Source organism: Pantherophis guttatus, chromosome 4 (genome assembly GCF_059756535.1).
Source record: "Pantherophis guttatus breed Tessera chromosome 4, ASM5975653v1, whole genome shotgun sequence".
Taxonomy (NCBI): domain Eukaryota; kingdom Metazoa; phylum Chordata; class Lepidosauria; order Squamata; family Colubridae; genus Pantherophis; species Pantherophis guttatus.
This window is the reverse complement of record NC_142066.1, coordinates 144,741,043-144,765,684: the sequence shown is the minus strand read 5'-3', so window position 1 is coordinate 144,765,684 and position 24,642 is coordinate 144,741,043. Positions and strand designations below refer to the sequence as shown.

General features: G+C 41.3%; 1 protein-coding gene across 5 annotated transcripts in view; it reads right to left on the bottom strand.

Annotated features, from left to right (window-relative positions):
• Positions 1–24,642, bottom strand: part of PITRM1 (pitrilysin metallopeptidase 1) — a 61,046-nt gene that overhangs the window by 20,520 nt on the left and 15,884 nt on the right. For 2 of the 5 annotated variants that reach the window (XM_034402607.3, XM_034402606.3), the window contains exons 7-17: positions 23,320–23,480; positions 22,044–22,170; positions 19,817–19,905; positions 16,671–16,799; positions 15,818–15,931; positions 13,851–13,947; positions 10,155–10,289; positions 8,087–8,225; positions 5,176–5,292; positions 2,727–2,859; positions 1,222–1,342 (exon numbers count right to left, since the gene is read on the bottom strand). In XM_034402607.3, coding sequence (XP_034258498.2) covers positions 1,222–1,342; positions 2,727–2,859; positions 5,176–5,292; positions 8,087–8,225; positions 10,155–10,289; positions 13,851–13,947; positions 15,818–15,931; positions 16,671–16,799; positions 19,817–19,905; positions 22,044–22,170; positions 23,320–23,480 — 1,362 coding nt within the window. Of the gene's footprint in view, positions 1–1,221; positions 1,343–2,726; positions 2,860–5,175; positions 5,293–8,086; positions 8,226–10,154; positions 10,290–13,850; positions 13,948–15,817; positions 15,932–16,670; positions 16,800–19,816; positions 19,906–22,043; positions 22,171–23,319; positions 23,481–23,879; positions 23,951–24,642 lie in introns of all 5 variants that reach the window. The other 3 variants (XM_087893030.1, XM_087893031.1, XM_087893032.1) reach the window with 2 other exon arrangements.

Sequence of the window (24,642 nt, the reverse complement as noted above, 5' to 3'; positions counted from 1 at the left end):
TTTAGAATATCTCTGCATTCAAAACTGGAAGGATCTATTTACACCAAGTTCAATCCCTGGCTTCCCCAGTTCAATACACAAATCCTAATAATCATTATTTCAATAGGAATTCAACTTAGATCTTAATGAACCTGATAGACAGTTTGTCTTAACAAGTGTTAAGTCGCTTCCTCTCCTGAAACAGTAATCCAATCTTCCAAAGCCCTGAACCGCACACACTTTGAAACATGTTGGATTCATCAGAAATCAAAAGAAGTTGTAGAGGGAGGAAGAGAAGTAACTTTGCAGTACTTTGCAGAAGTAACAAGCAGAAGTTTTTCTGCCTGTTACTATTTCCGATATTTAGGAAAAAATAGCAAAATGAACATGCTGGGCTAAGCTATCCTTCTGACATTTTGCCTCTGGAGTATAGAGCTTGCATTTTGGAAAACAAGTGCATCATGTTCTTTACAATTACAAAGCAGTTTACTCTTCTCTCCTTTTGTACATCTCAGCTTTAAGAAAAGTATAATCAATGAGGGATCCTTGATGGTCTCTGAGCTTGGTTATTTTCTTGCAGACTTTTCATTATCCAATGTAGATAGCATCATTGGTGCACTTAGTTTGGGTAATGATACACCTGCAAGAAAGCAACAAAGCTCTGACAGCACCAAGGACTCCCTTCATTTCTACCTGAGCTACGGATATTTTCTTCTATCACTATTATAATCATCAAGCAATTTCACACCATTTATTATTTGCTTTCCTAACTGTAAGAGTAAACTGGCAATAGAACTAATTATCCAGTTAAATGGAGAATTGTCCTTTACGTCTTGAATTTCGATGGAAGAGTGATTTGGATTTTTGCATGGAAGAACATCTGAGCCTTAAGAACTTTAACACGCCCCTTCAGCTTTTCTGACTTTATCATAATGTGTCCATGGATATTGCACTTTCTATTCCAAATGCATTAGTCCCATATTATTTGCAAAATAATTTTAACAACAGTGCTGACTGGTAGACCTGACTTATTTTCCTCATATTGCAAACAGTGAAGGAATTAGGAAAACAAAGAGGGAGAAAAAAGCAAGTGAAAGAATTAAGAGCTAGTTAGAGGATGCCACTTATTGAATTAGAGTAAGAGTTTAATCTTGAGACTTCCTAATTGGCAATTCTGTTTTAGCAAAGCATAGGTGGTTATCCATGTGCAACTGACCAGACCTTAACTGGAAATGGACTCACCTGTTCATACATGTCCAGATGGGAGTCATCTACATTGATATGTGTGTTAACAGAAAGGCCACCTGTTTTCAGATCTATTTCCAAAGCCTGTTCTCGGTAGTTGAGTGCTCCACACCCCATCCTTATGAAAAATAAAGAGAGAAGAACAAACTGGGTTCTCATACAGTTGTGTGGGTCTACAAACAAATTACTCACTCTAGATGGTTGGGCTTTCATCCTAGATCTGTGATGGTGAACCTTTTCCAGACCAAGTGCCCAAAGCGTGCATGCACCCCTGAACCATCAAAATGCAAAGCGCGCGCAGCCCTGCCCCACCCCCTGCGCATGCGTGCATGCTCCCCACCTTGCACATCCCCTGCATGCACGGCAGAGACCTGATGACCAGCTGGCCGGTGGGAGGCACGCGCGCATGCACGGCAGAGCAGAACTGGGGCAACGGCTCACGTGCCCACAGAGAGGGTGCTGCATGCCACAGGTTCGCCATACAGTCCTTGGTAAACTCTATAATTATACCCAATGTTTAGGAAAGACTAATATTTGTAGCAGCAAATTCTAATTGCAAGAAGGGAGCCATTCTTGGGCCTTGAATAATCCAGCCTTTTCTGGAATTTGGCATCTCAACTACCTCTTCATCCCCTTGCTTTGTGATTTTGCTGAGGGAAGCAACCCGTAGTTACACAGAGATCTTTGGATTCTGACTGATAATGCTCTGAGCACTTGGCTTCCTTATGTAAAGTGTGACTGAGGCAAGTCAATTATACCGCAGACACAGATGTGGCAGTACTAAAGAATACAGAATAAGAGTTGAAAGGAACCTCAGAGGTCTTCTAGTCCAGCCCCATTTGAGCAGGAAACCCTTATACTACTCCAGTCGGTTCAATCTCTTCTCAAAAACCTCCAATGATGGAGCATCCACAACGTCTGGAGGCAAGCTATTGTACTGGTTAATTGTTCTCACTGTCAGGAAACTTGTCCTTAATTCCAGATTGGATAAGCTTTCTCTTTGATAAGCTTCCATCTGTTACTTCTTGTGCTCCTTCAGATACTTTAATCCCCTCTTCTTGGTGATAGCCCCTCAAATATTGGAAGACTGCTATCATATCACCCCAAGTTCTTCTCTTCATTAGATTAGAAATACCTAGTTCCCCTCAATCATTCATCATATGCTTTAGCCTCTAGTCCCCTTTGTTGCACTTCTATGCATTTTTTCTAGGGTCTCAGCATCTTTGGTGGTGACCAAAACTGGATGCAGTATTTCAAGCGTGGTTTTACCAATGCTTTATAAAATGGTATGAACATGTCACGTGACCTTGATAGTATCCCTCCAAACGAAGTTTTTTTACCATAATTGGCAATCCAACTTAGCTCCCAAACCAAGCCACTCATGACAATTCTGGCACAAAATAAGTTGGTGGAGAATATGATTGATATGGGTGGAAGACCAGGAAAATTCCTAGATAGGGGCAAAGATTGCTGAAAAAGCTTCAGACGTAACCCGCTCTTACTTGGTGATGACACCGCAAAAAAGTGGAACGTAAGGCCGAAGATCTTCCGGGAGTGTGTTCAGGCTGGAAATGGCTCTGAAATAAACTATGCCATTTGTGGGTTGAGCACAGTACTGGACAGGAACATCCTCAGCTACAGAGAAACAAGAAAAGATCATTTACCAAGCGATGTCGAAAATGCTAAGACAATTCAACTTAAGTCCACATTAAGCTGTTTTGCCAAGACTCACTGATCTGCTCTTTTTCCTGTCCCTCATATCTATCATCCAACAGCAGGGAAAGGACCACAGGCGTACACAGCAATGGAACCTCCCAGTACAGATAATCCCTAGGTTGTGATGGCCAGGATTGCCCTTGGTAAGTGATATAGGCATAAAGTGCAAGGTGCAGACCTAAAGTGCAAAATCATGTGACTATCCTTCAGTCACAGCAGTTGCTGTTGTACGTCTAAAATGTATGGATTATTAAGAGGGAAGAAGCAAGAGTCTCAAGTAAGGAACACAGGTATGCCCAGTAGGGATGAGGGCCTGAGAGGATTGGCCCAGGCTACTGTATTTTTCAGAGTATAAAACGCACCTTCTCCCCCCACCTTAAGAGGCTGAAAATTTGGGTGTGTTTTATACTCTGAATGTAGCTTTTTGGAAGCTTTTTTTCAGCCCTAACGAGGCGCTAGCGAGTGAAGCAATCTTCCTAGCTTTGCCTGCTCCCTCCGACTTTCAGCTGTGCTTTAGAAGCTTTTTTTCAGCCCTAACTAGCCGAGTGAAGCGATCTCCCCGTGCTTTGTCTGCTTTTCTCATTGCTGCTTCCTCTCAGCTGTGCCTTAGAAGTTGTTTTTTATTCCCAAGCAGGGGATAAAAAACCAGCAAACTAATGTGCTGAAGCTGACCAGACTAAGGACGCTAGCCAGATGAATACCTGGTAGGCAGATTTTTATTTTTCCTATTTTCCTCCCCAAAAACTAAGCTGCGTCTTATACTCCGGTGCGTCTTATACTCCGAAAAATACGGTAAATGCAAGTGAGTTGGAATTGTGAATTCAAGTGAGAAGCACCAATGCAAGTTACATGACCACAGCTCCCTGGGATATCATAATTACTAGCCTGGCATCAAAGCACCTGGGGCAGAATCATGTGACAGGAGGGGTCTTGTGTTGACAAGAATTTTAAGAACTGGTTGTACATCTTTTTTTTCCCCCAGTGCCAAAGCAGATCTGAACAGTTGCTGAGCAAATTGAGTTAAGTCAAGGACTACCTTGGTAAGAATGTCTAAGGGCTGTCCTTTTAGGTTGGTTTGTATGTATGGCAACAACGATCATGATACAGACAGATAGTCCTTAGTTACAGCCACCATTGGGGACAAGGCAGTTGCTAAATTGAGTCCCACCCAATTTTAAAATCATTTTTGCCAAAAGTAAGTGAATAACTGCAGTTGTTAAATTGATCAAGCAGTCATTAAGTAAATCTGGATTTCCCCACTGATGACTTGTTAGAGCCACCTGAGATGGTCACAAATGGTATCATGTTATCCTGGGATTCTTTTAACCATCACAAATAGATGCTAGTTACCTAGCACCCAAAATTTTATCACATGGCTGTGGAATAGTGCTATGGTCATAAGTATGAGGACTAATCAGTTTTCGAGTCCCTTACAACTTTGAATGATTGCTATATGAACAGTTGTAAGTAGAGGACTACCCCATACTTTCCTCTGTTCCAAAAGACTGTTTATAACTACACTGATACACTATCACATGTAAAAATTGTGGGATGGGGATTGCTGGAACTGAAGTCTACCGAGGAGCTTGTGAAGTCTAGACTCTTCATTTTCTACTTAAGAGAATTTGATTTACAGTACTTTTTGGTGTATAAGACACACTTTCCTCCCCCCCAAAAAAGTGGGTGGAAATGTGTATGCATTTTATACAGCGAATGTTGCTGAAGCCCCGCCCACCCGCCAGCCCCCACCCTTTGGCCTCTGCCTCTCAGCAATTTGCCTCCTTGCAGCAAACAGCAAACAGCCTGGTCAGCTTCAGGACAGCCCAATTTAGTACAAGCAGCTGGTTGGCAGTTAGATCTGCCTCCTGGAATACCACCTATCAGCTGTTTCAGGCTGCATGGCTTGCCACTGCCCTTTGCCACCGTCGCCGCCCCTCACCACTGCTGCCTATTGCTACCTCCATGCACTCCATTTTCGGCCTCCGCATATCCCGTTTTTGGCCTCCGCGTGCCCCATTTTCGGTCCGTACCAGGCAGTGGGGATTGTGCTGTTTGGACAGCAATTTGCTGTTTGCTGCAAGGAGGGAAATTGCTGGGAGGCACAAGCAGATTTTTTTTCCCCCTTGTTTTCCTCCCCAAAAGTTAGGTGCATCTTATAGTCCGGAACGTCTTATAGTCTGAAAAATATGGTATTTTATTTGCATCCCTCACCCTCCATACTTCAGTTCTCCTAACCTGTATGTGCCATCTCCAGTTCAGTAAACGGAATCCTTGGTTCAATATCTGAAACCTTCAGAGCAGGAAGACAGGAAGTATCTTGAGGCTTGCTTTGCAGTTCAAGCAATTCCAAACCTAGCAGATCAAAGGGAACATCAATTTAGCAAATTCCAACAAAACCAAGTTACTCAAATTCCCCCACAAGGAAGAAGCCTTGTAGCATTGGTTAAGGACCTGATAATGTCCTCTAAGGACCCAATTTCAAGTCTTTCAAAAGGCTACTGATTATTTCAAAGACAAAGTGAAAAATAATAGCTGCGGGGTGTTCAAGAATCAGCTAAGTACCCAAAGGAGAGGAGAGGGAAAATAACGCATAGGCTACAGCATGACACAGCACCTACTGACTTCAAAAAATTTAATGTCTTTTTTAATAGTCAAACAATTTTAAAGGTTACTTTTTGCCTCTTGCATGTTACGTGACGGTGCTTTTAACCTGGTTTAAAATCAAGAGCTAATTGGTCAGAATCTCTACAATTTTGGGGGTCAGGAATGCTCAAAAAGATTTTTCCAGAGGAACTACTGGATTATTCTGCAAATCCCAGAATTCCCACAGCAAGCTTCTTGGAAATGCATTCTGGGAGATGCAGTTTGGGGAAAGCCCCTATAGATATAATTCATCAGACATGGAACTCATCAGAGAAATTATCTTTATTTAATTTTATTGTCACTTTTTTTAATTATTATTATTTTTTTAAAAAACAGTGCATTGTTAGGGTATATCAGTGGTGGGTTGTCCCTGGTTTGGACTGGTTCGCAAGAACCGGTAGTAAAACCAGCGGGAGGCTCCGCCCACTGCCCTGGATGTCGTCATAGGCGATCTGCGCGCACGATCCCGTTGTGAACCGGTAGTAAAGGTAAGTACCACCCCTGGGGTATACCATTTACAAATAAAAAAGACCAAAAAAAGAAGAGTGGTATTAAACATTAACGTACAAGCTAATAACAATAATAATGATATAGTAACAATAGTAATAATATAACCAAAAAGCTTTTAGCTAAGTTTTTTCTCACATTAAAATATTATAATTATTTACCTTCTTATTTTCCGTACTGACATTTAAGATCTTACTTTTCTCCAATTCCTACCTTTTGTTTCTACCCATTCATAGAATTTATTCCAAATCATATAACATTCTGTATCTTCTGAGCTCACTGGAGAAAAGAAATTCCATATTTTTCGGAGTATCCCTCCCTCCCCCCCCCGAAAAGAGACTGAAAATTTGGGTGCATCTTATACTCTGAATGTAGCCCCACCCACCCGCCCGCCCCCTTCAGCCTCTGCACGTCCTCTTCCTGGCTGCAGAGATTGCCACAGATAATGGCTTGCGTTTTTGAGCTCCGCGCCTCACGTTTTCAGCCTCTAAACGCTCCGTTTGAGAGCTGTTCAAGCGCATGCTCGCAACCAGCTAACTAATATGCTGAAGCTGACCAGGCTAAGGATGCTAGCCAGATGAATACGTGGTAGGGAGAGGCAGAAATTTCTTCCCCCCTATTTTCCTCCCCAAAAACGAGGATGCATCATATACTCTAGTGCTTCTTATACCCTGAAAAATATGGTATATGAAGTAGCCATGGGTGTCAGAGATCAAGACTGGGGAGACCAGGTTCAATTCTCTCTTCCCCTCTGTATCTGATCATCCTGAGTAAGAAAAACATGATTATGTGCTCTGACCAGGCATGTAGAGATTAGGATTAAGTGACCAAGAGATCAAGTGCTGAATCCAGAGAATGGAATGGAAAAACAGTAAAAAAAAATTTTTTTTTTTAAAAAAGAACTATACCCCAAAAACTATACCCCTATCTAACAAAATGAAATTCAACAGTGAAAAAAGTAAGGTTCTATGTTTAGGCAAGAAAAACAAAATGTACAGGTACAGTATATATGGTACCTTGCTCAATAGTAGTAACTGTGAGAGGGATCTTGGAGTCCTAGTGGACAACCAATTAGATATGAGCCAGCAGTGTGCAGCAGCTGCCAAAAAAGCCAACACAGTTCTGGGCTGCATAAACAGAGGAATAGAATCAAGATCATGTGAAGTGTTAATACCACTTTATAAGGCCTTGGTAAGGCCACACTTGGAATATTGCATCCAGTTTTGCAATATTGCAAAATTTTTCCAATATTTCCAGTATTGCATTGCCACAATGTAAAAAAGATGTTGAGACTCTAGAAAGAGTGCGGAGAAGAGCAACAAAGATAATTAGGGGACTGCAGGCTAAAACATATGAAGAACGGTTGCAGGAACTGGACATGTCCAGTCTAAAGAAAAGAAGGACTAGGGGAGACATGATAGCAGTGTTCCGATATCTCACGGGATGCCACAAAGAGGGAGTCAAGCTATTCTCTAAAGCACCTGAGGGCAGGACAAGAAGCAATGGGTGGAAACTAATCAAGGAGAGAAGCAACTTAGAACTAAGGAGAAATTTCCTGACAGTTAGAACAATTAATAAGTGGAACAACTTGCCTCTAGAAGTTGTGAATGCTCCAACACTGGAAATTTTTAAGAAGATGTTGGATAACCATTTGTCTGAAGTGTTGTAGGGTTTCCTGCCTAAGCAGGGGGCTGGACTAGAAGACCTCCAAGGTCCCTTCCAACTCTGTTATTCTATATTTTCCAGATGTTATTTCTCTATTCTATTCTATTCTATTCTATTCTATTCTATTCTATTCTATTCTATTCTATTCTATTCTATTCTATTCTATATTCTATTCTATTCTATTCTATTCTATTCTATTCTATTCTATTCTATTCTATTCTATTCTATTCTAATTCTATGATTTAGAAAAGAGACTGAAGAGCATTTCCTGCTTGCGAAACAAGCATTAATCAAACAAACAAGGCATTCTGATGATTCAGAAGACACCCACCTTTCTCATAGATTTGTTTCTTCTCTTCTTCTGAAAGGGCCTCAACCTTCTCTTTCAATTTGTCTGCCTCCATTGCTGCTTGCTTGTCATGGAAAGCCACATCTGGACTCATAGAGAGTGTTAATCTGTGTGGGTTGTCCTTTGGTCAAGAAAGAATAATTCTAATCAGTGTAAAAACAATTTCTCTTCGCTCCTGATGCTGTTCAGCAACTGACATCAACTGCCTTATTAATTTCCAGTAGTCCTTGACTTACTACCATAATAGAATCTTCACCACGGGTGTCAAACTCGCCGCGTCATGTTGCTGTCACATGACGTTTTGCAATGTTTTTTCCATACGCGGAGCTGGGGTGGAAGTGGTCTGCATGTGATACATCCAGCCCATGGGTCGCCAATTTGACACCCCTGGTCTACACAATTAGGTTGTAAGTCATGTTGATTGTAAAGCAGGTCATCCTGTGATTTACCCAATTTTAAGACCTTTCTGTGGTGTTCTTCATAAATATGCTCATCATTGTTGCTAAGTATATCCAACATTATTAACTGAATGTCATGATTGTTAAGTGAATCTATTATTTGCTATTATTTTCGGCATCTCTGCCAAAAACTAGAAGCAAATTCTAGGTTTTGGCAATAATATTATAAATTGTGGTCATTGTGATCAATAATATCATAAATTAGCGGGCCTGGTGGCTCAGCAGACTGATAGCATTGTGATTAACACCAGCTGTCTGCAATTACTGCATGTTTGAATCTCCCCAGGCTCAAGGTTGACTCAGCCTTCCATCCTTTCTAAGGCAGGTAAATTGAGGACTCAGTTTGTGGGGGCAATAAGCTGACTTTGTATAAATATACAAAAGTATGAAGGCTATTGCTTAACGCATTGTAAGCCACTCTGAGTCTCCGGAGAAGGGCGGCATATAAATCAATTTTTTTTTTAAAAAAAAAAAATTGTGGTCATGTGACTGCAGGACTCGGCAAATGGCCATAAATGGGGTCACGTCACTGGGAGAATCAAAATTTTGGAACAGGATTGTAAGTATCTTATAGGTCCATGATGGCGAACCTATGGCACACGTGCCACAGATGGCATGCGTAGCCGTATCAGTGGGCACGCCAGCTCAACTCTGGCATGCATGCACATGCCAGCCAACTGATTTTCGGGCCTTCTGGACCCACCAGAAGTAGGGAAACAGGCTGTTTCCTGCCTCCGAAGGGCTTGGGGTGGGGTGGGGAAGGCCCATTTTTCTTTCTTACCTCCAGATCCTCTCTGTGTATCTGTGGAGGGCAAAAACAGCCTTTCCCACTCCCTCAGAGGCCCTCTGGAGGCCTGAAAGGGCCCATTTCCCAACTTCCGGTGGGACAGGAAGTGACGTTTTTTGCTGTCCCCAGCCTCCAGAGACTCCTAGAGAGGCTGGGGACAGCAAAAAGCGTCACTTCCTGTTCCACCAGAAGTTGGGAAATGGGCCCTTTCAGGCCTCCGGAGCGCCTACAAGGGAGTGGGAAAGGCTGTTTTTGCCCTTCCCAGATGCATAGAGAGGATCTGGAGCCAGGTAAGAAAGAAAAACGGGCCTACCGGGCCATCTCGTGCCAGGAGCGGGGGGGAGGGGGTTTGCGCGCGCAGGCCAGGGTGCAAAGAATTATGGGTGTGGTCACGCGCATGTGCGAACCTCCCCCACCCCTGCTCTCCTGGCATGTTATGGCAAAAAGGTTAGCCATTATTGTTATAGGAGATTCACTGGAACCTTGAACAGTCACTAAGCAAATGGTAATAAATTGAAGACTTACGTATGCCATATGAAAGCATTACAGCCTTCTCTTTGTAGCTCTACTAAAGGGAAGAAAACTCTACTAAAGAGAAGAAAACCAGAAGATGCACCAAATATCACTAATGCATAGAGTAGCCCAACGCTAGCAAGAAGTCATACAAGTTTTCAGAAGATACAGAATGATCTCTATGCAATGCATGTATGACTTCTTGCTTGTGTTGGGCTACTTTTATTGCCTGGCTAATCACTCTTTAAAACAGTGTTAAAACCAGTCCTACATTAGTTCAACTAATTCCTACCTTGAAGTATTGTTTTACTTTTCTCTGCAGGAAATGGGGGTCCTCCTTAAGGCAATGCCTGAGCTGAGTTACTTTCTCTGCTATTTTCAAAAGATCAACAGGATCTCCTTCATGGTTCCAGCAGGATGCAATATTCTTAAAGAAAAAAAAGGGAACGTTAGAAAAAAGAATGCAAATATTCCACATGAAGAACATTAAGACTACTGCCCCTAGAGCACGGGTGTAAAACTCAAGTCCTGTGGGCCGGATGCGGGCTGTGGGATGCTTGGATCTGGCCCATGGGGCCACCCTGGAAACAGCGAAGGACCGGCCCGTGGTGCCTCTGCCAGCGAAAACAAGCTCAGTTTTCATTGGCAGAGGGTTGCAGGAGGCCGTCACAGCCGGAAATGGAACTCGGAAGCCAGTTTTCACTGGCAGAGGACTTGGGCTGCCACAGACAACTGACACAAGTGATGTTGAGCTGGCCATGTCCCCCCTAGCCACGCCCTCCCAGCCCTCCCGAGGTCAAACACAACCCTGATTCAACCCTCAATGATATGGAATTTATCACCTCTGCCACCTCTGAGTTTATGTGTTTTCTCTGTCTGCAGCAGCTCCCACTAGTGGTACCTGAAGATAGTTACATATTCCAGCAAATTCCCAACAATTCAGAGAAAAGCCTCCACCCCACCCCACCCCCAAAAAGAGGAAGAAATGACTGAAGATAGGTGACTTCTGGGGTCATCAAGGTCAGTCCCAGATGGAACAGTCTAGCCTAAAATGAGAACATCTAACATTGTTTATGCCAGTGGTTCTCAACCTTCCTAATGCCGCGACCTTTTAATACAGTTCCTCATGTTTGGTGACCCCCAACCAGGGGTGGGTTCTAAAATTTTTTACTATCGGTTCTGTGGGCGTGGCTTATTTTGCGGGCGTGGCTTGGAGGTCATGTGACTGGGTGGGCTTGGCCTAGCTGGTCATGTGACCGTGTGGCCATGGCTATGTGTATAGGGACTACTCAGAGGGCTGAAAAAAGTCATTTATGACAGGTCCTCGCACTTTTGACCGGTCTTCGCACTTATGACTGGTCATCATGCCCATTGTAGCATTCTTAACAACCGTGTCACTCATTTCACAACTGCTTCTCTTCACCATGGTGACAAGATAGGGCAAAAACGTAAAATGTGAGAACAGTCGTAAGTTCGAGGACTGGTCAAAAGTGCGAGGACCAGTCAAAAATAACTTTTTCAGCCCTCTGAGTAGTCCATATGCATAAAAGGATACAGTAATAGAAAGGGATGAAGGAAGGGAAGGGAAATTAGAGTAGGAGTGACGGTTAAGAGAGGGAGGAAGAGAGGAGGAGAAGGAGAAAGGAAGAGGAAGTAGGGAGGAGAAAAAGAGGGTGGGGGGAAGAGAAAGTAAGAAGGAAAGAAAAGAGAGAGGTGGTAGTTTTGAGGAGAAAGATTGCTGTACAATAAAAAAGATGAAAGGGAAGAAAACCAACCCCAAACAAATATAAAGATATTAAGATAAAGAATGAATTGTTAAACTTTAAAGAATAAAAGAGAACAAATATGAATAAATAACAATAATTAGAAACACACATACAAACATACAATGTATTTTCTTTGAACAGAGTATTTGGCCGGTTCACAAATTTAACCAGTGTTTAGTCATTTCAATTAAATTTACAATTTCTATATTTTCTTTTTGCCATATATATTCCTCATCTATTTTTTTAAAAAACCAATATTACCCTTCATCCTCATCTCTAATTTTAATCAAATTCAATTTTTCCTATTCTATATTATACTCCTTCCCATTGTCATCTATTTTTATATCCATCCTCACATTGGTTAATTATGTAATTATGTAATACAGTTGTTTAATACAAATTCAACATTTTAATATAAATCAATTAGTTATATAACTATTTTTTTGTATATCAATCAATATGAACATGAATATTCCAATTATTTCCATGCAATCCAATTTCTTACAAATTAATTAATTATATTTACCAATAATAATAAACTAAATAATTTCCCCCATACATTCCTCCAAACCACAACTTAAGCATTTCTGCTTTCAACACAATATACAATTAATAGTATCTCAATTATTACAATTCCCTAATTAAATAGAGCTTTTTTTCTTTTGTGTTTTAAAATCTTGAACCTCCTCTTTTGCCCTAAATTTCCCATTGTTTGCAGTTTTGCACCTACCTTTTTTGGTGAGGAAAAAGAAAAAGAAATATCTCTCTGCCTCATTTTGTCACGTTGCAACAAAGACCCTGCTTTACTTTCAGTTTCGTTTTTCAGCATAGCTAAGGGGAAAAAAATCTGCTCCTCTCTTTGCAGCTAGCAACAGAACCCTCCCCAAAACAGCTGAGAGCAAATCAGCTGAGAGTCCGAGGCTGATCAAATCTACTTATGGTAATTAACCTATGCTGAAGCTGAAAGGGGCTGTTTTTTTCTATTTTTGCAGGCACCGGTTTTCTCATTTGTTTTCTTTTAACACTGATCAGATGTAGGGCGGCCCTTTGAAGCCCCGCGGCAAGAATTTAAACAGTTTTTTTTCCTCTAGCCATCAGCTGGGACTCAGGAGACAGCAATAGATTGGGAGTGGGTGGGATAAGCGAACGGCCGGCGATCCAACAGAGCAGAGAGTGAGGGTGAGTGAAGGCATGGGGGGGGGGCGAGAGAGGGCTTTGGCGACCCCTGTGAAATGGCCGTTCGACCCTCACAGGGGTCCCGACCCCCAGGTTGAGAACTGCTGGTTTATGCCAATTTGGCATCTCCAGTTATGTTGCAAATGCAATTCCCGGCTGGCTAGGAACTCTTGAGATTTTTGTCTGAAGACAACTGTTCAATTAGAGAAGATTCATAGCTTTAATTAGAGGCAGCTCTCTAAAGTAGGGGTCTCCAACCAAAGCAAGGCTAGCTGAGGAATTCTGGGAGTTGAAGCCCACAAGTTTTAAAGTTGCCAAGGTTGGAAACCCCTGCTCTAAAACCTTAGGTCCTGGATCTTTCCATCCTAGACTATCCAATTCTTTTAAATGCGAAGGGATTGATGATACTTCTGAAAAGAACTAGGCTTTGTTTTAAATTTAAAGCTGCTTCACATGGGATAGGAGATACATAATGCATGGACTTGCTTGGCATTCCTTCTGCAGAATGGGTGGACTTGGGGGACAATCAAGGAGCAAAAGCAATTTGCCAACATCTAAGGAATTCATTTCTCCCTTTTAAAATTCATCCCAATCCACCAACAGACTCTGACCTAGCCCACTTTAGAAATACGTAGTCTCAAGGACTGGTGCAGTTCTTGAGTCCAAAAAAGCTCATCAATTTTGACTTAGAGAGATGCTCCAGGAGAAGTAATTATTATGGACTAGAATCAATCAATGTTCTATTTTCTTCTTCTTCTTGGCTGGACCATTCCATTTTGTTCAGAAGCGTCTCCCTCATGTTCAAGTCTTAAGTTATTAGTGGGATTTCTGCAATTCTACAGAGAAGAACTTCAAGATCATGTACTCCAATGTATCTTGAGTCTCTTACTGTGATGCATCATTACTATTTACACTCCAGACTTGCATCCTAAAATCCTTTAACAAATGCTTAAAAATTGTGCAGTGGCGACTTTCCCATACAAACAATGTTTAAAAGGCTAGTTTGCACATATTACGGCTGGTTTTATGGAAGGAGCATCACTTACCGAAGCTAAGACAAGTCCAAAACGGGTTGACTGATGCTTCATCTGGATCTCAATTTTGTGGAGTAAAGCGTCAATCCTTTCTTTCTCAAATCCATTCCTAAGGTTGAAAAGAAGACATTTAAATTTTGTTCCAGAATCACAAGGACAAAACTCTCAAGTTTCTGAATGAATTTTTTTTTCATATGGCATAGTCTATTCAATTACTACTAAAATATGTGGAAGGTAGTGATGGATCTGATTTTGTTTTTAAAACAAAGGAATTAATTACAGGTAATCTTCACTTGCGGCTCTAACTGAGACTAGCAGGTCCATCACTAAGCAATGTGGTAATAAACAGAAAAATGACATGTCCACACCAATTTAGGACAGCAGTTCCTACAATTCCAACTGAGGTCGTTAAGCAAATTCCATGCAGCCCTTAAGCAAGATGTCACATGACCTCAACATGCAACCTCCTGCCGACTTCCAAATTGACTTAGGTTCACATGACGACAAAGATGTTGTGATGACCAGAACTTTTGAGAACAGGTCGTAAGTCCCACTCATTCAACACAAGGGTAGATAAAAATCGATTTTTTTAAAATTAAAAAATCAGATTTTTAAAAAATTTAAATCGGATTTTTTTTTATTTTTATCAAATTTATTTTAATAAAATGCTTTTGGAGTAAAAATCTATCTAAAGATAATTTTCTATCTTTAAAATACATTAATAATTTAGTTTATTCAGCATGAAATGGAGCTTAGTGATGTAGCATGAGGCTGTATATTGTGCAATATTGGGACTATTGGTGAGGCAACAGCGGGTCAGAGGAGGAGCTGCTGCGGGACAAAGATGACAGCTGCTCTTTTAAAATTATGATTTAAATTGAGTTGATTTAAATCAAGGCTTTTTACTAGTGATTTAAATCAACTTGATTTAAATCAAATCCACCCTGCTCAACAGAGTTGCTAATTGAGTGATTGTTAAGTGAGAACTATCCTGTTTCCCCCAAAATAAGACATCCCCCAATAATACGCCCAATTGGGCTTTTGAGCACATGGCAATAAGGCCAAGCGTTTATTTCAGGGTTCAAAAAAAATATAAGCCAGGTTCTTATTTTTGGGGAAACACAGTAACCGTAATGATTATTTTGTATTCCCTTACTACATGATAACTCAGAAGTGGTTTTTCTCTACTTATTTCCACCCAACCATCCAGTTGATAAAATATAGCAACCTTAAAAGACCAGACACACCAAAGTCTGCATCGTGTTTTCAGCAAAAAAAAAAAAAAAAAGCATACAGCTGGTGCTCAACTTAAAACCATTCATTTAGTGACCATTTGAAGTTATAACAGCCCTGAAAAAAGTTACTTATAATCATTTTCATACTTATGAACCCTGCAGCATCTCTGTGGATATGTGATCAAAATTCAGACATTTAGCCATTGGCATGTATTTATGATGGCTGCAGGGTTTCTTCTGGCAAGCAAAATAAACGGGGAAGCCAGATTCAATTAAAAGTCATGTTACCAACTTAACTATGGAAAAAAGATCACAAAACGGGAAAAAATTCTCTTAACTGTCTTGCTTAGCAATAGATATTTTGGGCTCAACTGCCGTCGTAAGCTGAGAACTCCCTGTTATTACATTTTAGCCCTAAAGATTTGCATTTTTCCAGCTCAGTTTTCATTCTTTTTCTTCCTTTCAAGGTTCCTTTTTTTAGCTTTTAGATGTTAACCGTACATCAAAGGGATACTCAACAGATTACATATTCTTTTTGCCCCTTTTTTATAAGGAGATTTGTAAATAGCAAAATCATCTCGAATCTTCTTTTAAAACAGTTGGGAAAAGCAGTATAATTTAGAGGTTTTTTTACCAGCAGAAAAATTATGAACCATCATCACTACTGTAGTAACTTTAAAGTAAGCAGCTAATTTTTTTTTTACAACAGTATGATATTTTTTTTAAAAAAAACCTTGTCCTTACTCAATAACTTCATCAATAGTTTTAGCAATAATTTGCTTTATGGTGTCTATGCTTTCTTCAGAAATCCCTTGAAGGCCTACAGTGAAATAAGCTTCTCGCGTAGAGGAGTTAATCCTAGAAACAGAGATATAATACAAAAATCTTCACTTATTAGAATTTAAACATTGGGAAGCTGGATTTTGACAGAAAAAAACCATTACACATTTTGCAATAAACCTATCTGTGGTTTAGCACAAATATGGGAACCCTCTAATATGGTTTAGTATCAGGTACGAGCCAAGCTCCTAAGACTTACAGTATACAACAAATATGGCTAAATAACAAATATGGATCAGTCGGCAGTTATGCATTGGGAAGAACAGAAGCCAGTTTTCTGGGAACAAACTGAATCAAAGTTAAACCACATTTCAGCAAACACATTCCTTTGGACTCCCAATTCAATCTGGGTGTGTGGGTGTGAAGTCTTAAAGAGAAATTTTATATACAAGATTACATTCCCCTATGTTTATTCTGTGGGGGCGCATTGGTTAGAATGCGGTATTGCAGGCTAACTCTGCCCACCGCCAGCAGTTCGATCCCGACAGGCTTAAGGTTAACTCAGGATTCTATCCTTCTGAGGTCGTTAAAATGAGGACCCAGATTATTGGGGTCAATATGCTGACATTTGTAAACCACTCAGAGGGTTATAAAGCACTATGGAGCTGTATATAATCTAAGTGGTATTGCTATTTAATTGAACTCCCACATGTATATTTCACATCCCCAAAGCTTGATTAGCCCCTTTTCTAAACAACACATTTAAGAAATCAAACTAAATTTCAGTTACATCATTAAGAAAGAGCCACATACTTACCCAACATCTGGTGAAAAATCTGTTCCAAGGCCAGCTTCAATCAAAGCTTTATAAAACGGAGAATTTGGGCCACCAACCAATAGAGAAGACAAAAAGTTCAATGTGAAGGTTTCAAAATTATCTGTAATACTAAACATAAAAGAAAAAGAAAATTGAACACTGTAGGATTCAATACAGGTAGTGTATTTCTTTAGTGACTGTTCAACGTTGCAACAGCATTGAAAAAAGTGACTTATCACTGCTTCTCACATGCCCATTGTAGCAACCCCTCCATAGTGGCAACTGGCATGTATTTATGACCACTGCACTGTCCTGAGGTCATATGATCACCATTTGCAATCTTCCCAGCTGGCTCCCCAATGAGCAAAATTGGTGGGGAAAGCCAGATTCGCTTAATTACTGCACATTTCCCTTAACTGCAGTGATTCTCTTAACTACTTCAGAAAAAAAGGTTATAAAATGGGGCAAAGCTCATTTAACAATTGCCGTGCTTAGCAATGAACATTTTTGTCTCGATTGTGGTCATACATCAAAGACTACCTGTATAGATAACTATCATTTCTTGTTACAGAAGCTCTAGAAGAATGCCAGACTATCTTCCTGAAGAACAAAGACATTTCATGTTCCTCCCAAAATTCGAAATCGAGTGGCTTAATGACAGAAAGCAGGTTTAATAGTGTTACCGTGTTTTCTCCAAAATAAAACCCTGTCTTATATTTTTTTTGAACCCTGAAATAAGTGCTTGGCTTTATTGCCATGTGCTCAAAAGCCCGATTGGGCTTATTATCAGGGGATGTCTTATTTTGGGGGAAACAGGGTACAATTTTACAGAACCCAATTGGACTCAAATTCAAGGTGCTGATTTTAACCCATAAAGCCCTACATGGCTTGGCACCTGGGTACTTACACGACCTTTTCTAGATTACACAGAATAATAGAGTTGGAAGGGACCTTGTAGATCATCTAGTCCAACCTCTTGCCCAAACACCCGTGATGGAGAACCTATGGCACGTGTGCCAGAGGTGGCATGTAGCACTCTCTCTGTGGGCACGCGAGCCGTGGCCCAGTTCAGCTCCGCCGCACATGTGTGTGCCTCCTGCCGGCCGGCTGGTCTTCAGGTCTCTGTCGTGCATGTGTGAGGAGAGGGGCCCCCCACATGCGCATATGCAGGGCACATGCGGGGCTCCATGTGTGCATGTACGGGAGACATGGTGCATCCAGGGGGGCACGTGTGCATGCACGGGGGTGGGGCGCATGCACAGGGGCTGTGCACCCATTGAATTTTGGGGTTCGGGCGTGTGTGCACATTTTGGTGTGCTTGAGCGCGCTTTGGGCACTTGGTCTGGAAAAGGTTAGCCATCACTGCCCTATACCATTTCTGACAAGTGGCCATCCAGGCTTTTCTGGAAAGGCTCCAGTGATGGAGCACCCACAATTTCTGAAGGCAAGTTCAGAAGGCAAGTTCAGGGCAAGCTGCCCTGAGTCTCCGGAGAAGGGCGGCATATAAATTTAATTTTTTTTTTATTATTATTATTATTATTATTATTATTATTATTATTATTATTATTATTATTATTAATAATAATAAGTTGCTCCACTAGTTGATTGTTCTCACTGTCAGGAAATTTCTCCTTATTTCTAGATTGAATCTCTCCTTGATCAGTTTCCATCTATTGTTCCTTGCCTGGCCTTCAGGTGCCAGAATTGACCCATCCAATGTGCTCATTCTGAGAAGATCCCAACATTCAATAGGATAAAAGGAACAAAGAATTAGTGTCCCACATTGGTAGGGTCAGCCAGCTCTCCTCTTTATGGATGTAGGAACTCCATGCTGTTGGCTATTAGGATGCCACTGATCCAAAGGCCTTTTGGTGAGGGCAGTGAACCCTTCAGTTCCCACTATGACTAAATATAACTGGTGTGCTCTGGCGAAGAATAAAATGTAACTTGTGCATTTACTCACTTTTCACATTCTTTTGACTCATAGGTAATCCTCAATTTAAAACACTTCATTTAGTGACCGTTTGATGTTACAAGGGCACTGGAAAAAAGTGACTTATGACAGTTGTTCGCACTTAGGACTGCTGGAGCATCCCCATGGTTACGTGATCAAAATTTAGATGCTTGGCAACCGACTCATATTTATGACGGTTGCAGTGTCCCATAATCAATTTTTGACAAGCAGAGTCAATAGAGAAGCCAGATTTACTTAACAACCATGTTACTAGCTTCCCAACTGCAGTGATTCATTTAACGACTGTGGCATAGAAAGGTGGTAAAATGGAACAATACTCAATAAATACCTTGCTTAACAACATAAACTTTGGGCTCAGTTGTGGTTGTAAGTCAAGGACTACCTGTATTAATTTCTTATACAAATTGTTCTCAACTTGCAATGGCACCTGGAACAGGAATTTGCACTGCTAAGTGACAGGGTCATTAAGTATATTTGCATTGCTTAGTGATGGGAATCCTCGCAATCCCAGTCTGTGTTGTTAAACAAATCCCATGGTTGTTAGGTGAGGCAACTTCTTACTGGCTTTTCACAACCAAAGTGAGAAGGACACTGTGGGTCAGGAAAGTGCAAGAGGTATGTGAGAAAAAGGCAGTATGGGTCAGGGAAGATGCATACAAAACTCAGCGCACATCAGGAAGGATGCAGAAAAAGTTATCCCAGCATAAGGGACTGGGAGATGGTGCACAATTATATAGTTGAACAACTGTAGGATGTTAGGTTGAATTAATATTAAAATGAATAGTACTTATACTTATATACACTTCACAATGCTTTACTGCTGTCTCTAAGCGGATTACAGAGTCAGCATATTGCCCCCAACAATCTGGGTCCTCATTTTACCCACCTCGGAAGGATGGAAGGCTGAGTCAACCTTGAGCTGGTGAGGATCGAACTGCTGAACTGCTGGCAGTCAGCGGAAGTAGCCTGCAGTACTGCATTCTAACCACTGCACCACCACGGCTCAGTTAGGATAAAGTTAGGATATGCAGTTGAAGGCAAGAAGATAACCCCCTAACCACTATCATCATTATTTTCCGAATTCTTTCATAACAGAAAATGTTGAATGGAATCCTCAGCTGCACAGAGGAATCTGTTTAGATAAATAAGTCTGCTATTCCCAGTTACGTACTCTGCCAGGAGGTAGCTGACGCTGACCATTGTCTGTTTCTTAGAGTCAGTAGCCAATGAATCTGAGGCACATGTCACATAGTGTTCCCTCTGCAAAACAAACAAACAAACAAATGACTAGCAAACAGCACATTGTCTTTATCCCAAGTATTTTATGATCGTTTTGCCAAAATCCGGCACTTGCTTACAGTTTTCTGCACAATTCTGCCATAACGAACAATGAGTTCACTTAATAAGTGTGAAGTTCACAATTATGACTCCCACATTTGCTTACAATCACTTCAAAAAAATATAAAATCATGGCCAACCTGTTTTATGACTGCTATGACTTATAACCTGATGGGCAGGCTCCATTGTGGTCGTAACTCGAGGACTAGCTGTATGCTCCTGGCCAAAAGGCACAAAGTATGGGAATGATCCTGTCTGGTACTAGCCTTTAGTCCAGGGGTCCCCACACTTCGCAGCTTTAAGACTTGTGGACTTCAACTCCCAGAATTCTCAAGCTAGCTGTGCTTAAGACCTCTGCTTTAGTCCATTAGAGATAGGTAATGCTGAGGAACTGGAAAGAGCCCAATGGAAAAGCAACAAGAAGGGTAAAGGACTTGGAAGCTGAATCCTACGAAGAGTGCCTGAAAGAGCTTAAAGAAGAGAAGACTAAAGGAAAACACGATAGAAGAAAAAGAAGTAGATTTATTCACATTAGCGTATAAGGGCAGCAGCTTTTCATTGAGAGATCCACTTGAACTAAGAAAGAATTTGATTGTAAGGCTATTAAAGCAACGGAACAACCTGGCTCATGAAATTATGGGAGCTCCATCATTGGAGGTTTTCAAGAAAAGATTGGACTGACATTTGTCCAGAATGATACGAGGATTCCTGCATTGCTACAGAAGACTTCCAGGCCCCTTCCAACCTCTGATTCCATGGAGTCAAGTCTTTCTGATCCCTGAACTGCAACTGACATATATTTCCTGTAGGTTAAGATGGACAAACCCAGAGGGTTTTCTGTGATGGCACCCAAGCTCTAAAATTCTTTATCAGCAAAGCTCTCCACTTAATATTATGATGAATGAGAAGCTAGACCCCAGCAAGTAAGATGAAGCAATGGCTTCTCCTAAAACTGGAGCAAGAGAAGTATAGAAGCCCACTCTTTCCTCCACCACAAAGTAGATGTGGAGAGGTTCACTGGAATAGGTAAAGCAAGGTTCATATTGTAGTCTTCTTCCTTTTTTTACCACTCTCCTCTCAAAACGGTGGTGGAATCCTTCCACTGAAACATCTAACAGTTCTGAGGTCTACAAATAGGTGATAAAGAGATTGCATTCCTCTATTAACCACTTTGATTTGGCAGCATCTCATGATTTTAGGAAGCATCCTTCCCATCTCACCTCTCCCAACTGAATGAACAGAGATGGAATTTAAGAATATTGCCTACACATGAAGGATGGAATCACTGCTTTAAGACATTTTGTATCTGGAATAGATCTACCACTGATGAAGCCAACTCTCCTCTAGGCAACAGATTCTGTAGAAATCCTAGGGCCGTGATGGCGAACCTGTGGCCATATTAGTGGGCACGCCAGCTCAGCTCTGGGGCACATGCGCGCGCCAGCCAGCTGATTTTCGGGCCTTCTGGGCCCACCAGAAGTAGGGAAACAGGCTGTTTCCTGCCTCTGGAGGGCCTGGGGGCGGGGTGGGGAAGGCCCGTTTTTCTTTCTTACCTGGCTCCAGATCCTCGCTGTGTATCTGGGAAGGGTGAAAATAGCCTTTCCCACTCCCTTGGAGGCCCTACAGAGGCTGAAAGGGCCCATTTCCCGATGGGACAGGAAGTGACCTTTTTTCCTGTCCCCAGCCTCCAGAGACTCCTAGAGAGGCTCGTAGAGACTCCTAGAGAGGTTCTGGAGGCTGGGACAGCAAAAAATGTCACTTCCTGTCCCACCAAGAGTTGGGAAATGGGCCCTTTCAGCCTCCGTAGGGCCTCCAAGGGAGTGGGAAAGGCTGTTTTCGCCCTTCACAGATACACAGAGAGGATCTGGAACCAGGTAAGAAAGAAAAACGGGCCTACCAGGCCATCATGTGCCAGGAGCAGGAGGGGGTTGCGCACGCATGCGCGTGGGCACATGTGCGCGCGACCCGCCCCCGCCCCCCCTCTCCTGGCACGCGATGGCAAAAAGGTTAGCCATCACTGTCCTAGGGCATTCAAATACAACAAATAAATCAAAACTCACAGGCTTGTCCCAGATTTGCTGGGCTGGGACAGTAGTGTTGGGTTCAATTTTCTGGAATTTACACAGAGCTTCCTCATGGATTTGTTTTAAATGTTGCTCTAGTGGGAAATCTCCGTAAGTGAAGAACCTACAGTGGAAGATAAAATTATTTATTATTAGTGGCCCCGGGGGGGGGGGGGATCCTAAAAAGTCCCACTTATATACATAGGAGACAACAGATATCACATAGGATAGTGTATTCCAAGTTAAAGCTTATCATGTTAAACATTGCCCTAAAACAGTGTTTTTCAACTTTGCCAACTTTAAGATGGGTGGATTTCTACTTCCAAGGTTCCCATGCTAGCATGCTGGGGCAAGGAATTCTGGGACTAGAAGTCCACACATCTTAAAACAGTACTTTAGAGGAACTACTGAAACCTTTGACCTTCAGGTCTTGCTGAAGGGATGTGAGGGTTATGGTTCACCACTCAAAAATTTCCAGCTCTGCTATGACCTCTATTGAAGAGAGTAGCTTTTTTTTCTGCAGGTACATGCAAAAGGGACAGAATGAGATATTCCTAATAATCTCTGCATATACAAATCAACATGTTCATTATTTATTCATGTGGAAAAGAGATAAACATATATTTCCCTTTCCCTTAATGGCTCTGGATAGCTTGCAAAGAGACTATAAACATAATCACAATCACAACATAGTTAAAAGAAGAAAATATGAAATAATAAAAAGCAGAAATGGACGCATTAGAAGGTTGAGAAAGCAAGTCAAGTAAAGATGCTTTGAGCTACCCTAAGAAACTCAATTCAACTTTTGTGGCCCTTTGTCTCAGGGGAGAAAGCAGAATTAATTGCTAAATTTTTTTTAAAGAAAGCTATTTATTGTCTCTGTACTGGCATTTCTTCAAATAGCCCACTCATGTGATCCACATCCTTGCAATTAAACAGTCTCAATTAATCACAATTTCAATAAACAAGAGTTTTATTAACTTCCAGGCCAGAATTTTTAAACAATCTTCACCTTTTCTTAATATCCTAGACCTAGATTGTTGGTCTTCTGGTTCCAAAGAGATTTAGCTATGATTAATAAGAGGCCTCCTGTCTTAATTTAGAGAAAAACGATCGGACAAACCAGCATATCCAAAATATTATTTGGCTAGCAGAATGCAAAAATCAAAGCTATATTGCTATCTTGAGTTCTGTCATTAGCTGAATGAAACCCAAGCAATTAATTATTATTAATGCTCCAATTTTCGCTTCCTTTCCCCTTTCCTTTTGATACCTTGCATTGCTGGGATGATAATGAGTAGCATGGAAGTGTTTCAGTTGTTCCCAGGAGAGATCAGGGATCTTCAATGGATCACCACCAGACACAACGGCATATGTGTGATCGGGAAGAATCTTGTTTTGAAGGTGCTGAGAGAAAACTCTCTCATTATCTGCCTTAAAATAAATATTTTATTGAATAAGAATAAATGAAGAGATCATCTATGGTCAAAACACTATCCAATATCAGAACATCTCTGGGGATTGGTGCCTGATTATCTGTAGGGCTGCAAAGACAGAGGTAGTCCTTGACTTACAACAGTTTGTTTAGTGGCCATTTGAAGTTACAATGGTACTGAAAAAAGTGACATGACTATTTTTCATACTTATGACCATTGCAGCACTGTCATGTTCACATGATCAAAATTCAGCCACTTGGCAACTGGCTCATATTTATGACGGTTGCTGTGTCCCAGGGTCATGTGATCAGTGGTGGAATGCTGCTGGTTTAACAACCGGTTTGGTGAGTATGCGCTCCGCGCTGAAAATGGAGCATTTAGAAGCTCAGCTGCTTACCTTCCAAGTCAGCAATGGTAAGTAGAACAGCGAGGTGGGGGGAATCAGCTGTGCTGTGCGATTGAGATGAACTAGAAACAGGAAATAAAGAACAGGATAGGGCAGAGGTGGGTGGGTGGGGCCAGTTGATCGCCGGAGCTACCAGTTAGCCCAAACCGGCTGAATTCCACCTCTGCATGTGATCACCTTTCATGACCTTTTGATAAGCAAAGTCAATGGGGAAGCCAGATTCACTTAACAATGGTTTTACTAACTTAACACCTGCAAAGATTCACTTAACAATTGTGGCAAGAAAAGTTGTAAAATGGGACAGCTTAACAGCTGTCTTGCATAGTAACAGAAATGTTGGTCGTAAGTCAAGGACTACCTGCATTATGCAAGGTTTTATTCTACTGCATTGTACTGTTCTAGCATCCCTCAACACTGGCTAACTTCTTGAGTTATCAAGAAGTCTACCACTTCCCCAATTCTGACCTAGAAGTTAGGTAACATTTGTAGAATTGATGTCTTTGCTTTTGTTAACAAGACAACTGCAATACAATTATTATGGGATAGGAATTTTAAGTTGGAAAGGTAAAGGCCAATTCACACAATGGTTCAACTGAGCCAAACCACAGTTGGAAAAGTCAATTATGGGTTGGCATAATGCCAACCATAGCTTTGATTCTCACACATCAGAATCAGAAAGTCATTCTTTGAAATGCACCTCAGTTTTCTGAAGATTAGTTCAAAAATATTAAATTATTTAAAAAGTGCCCATTTC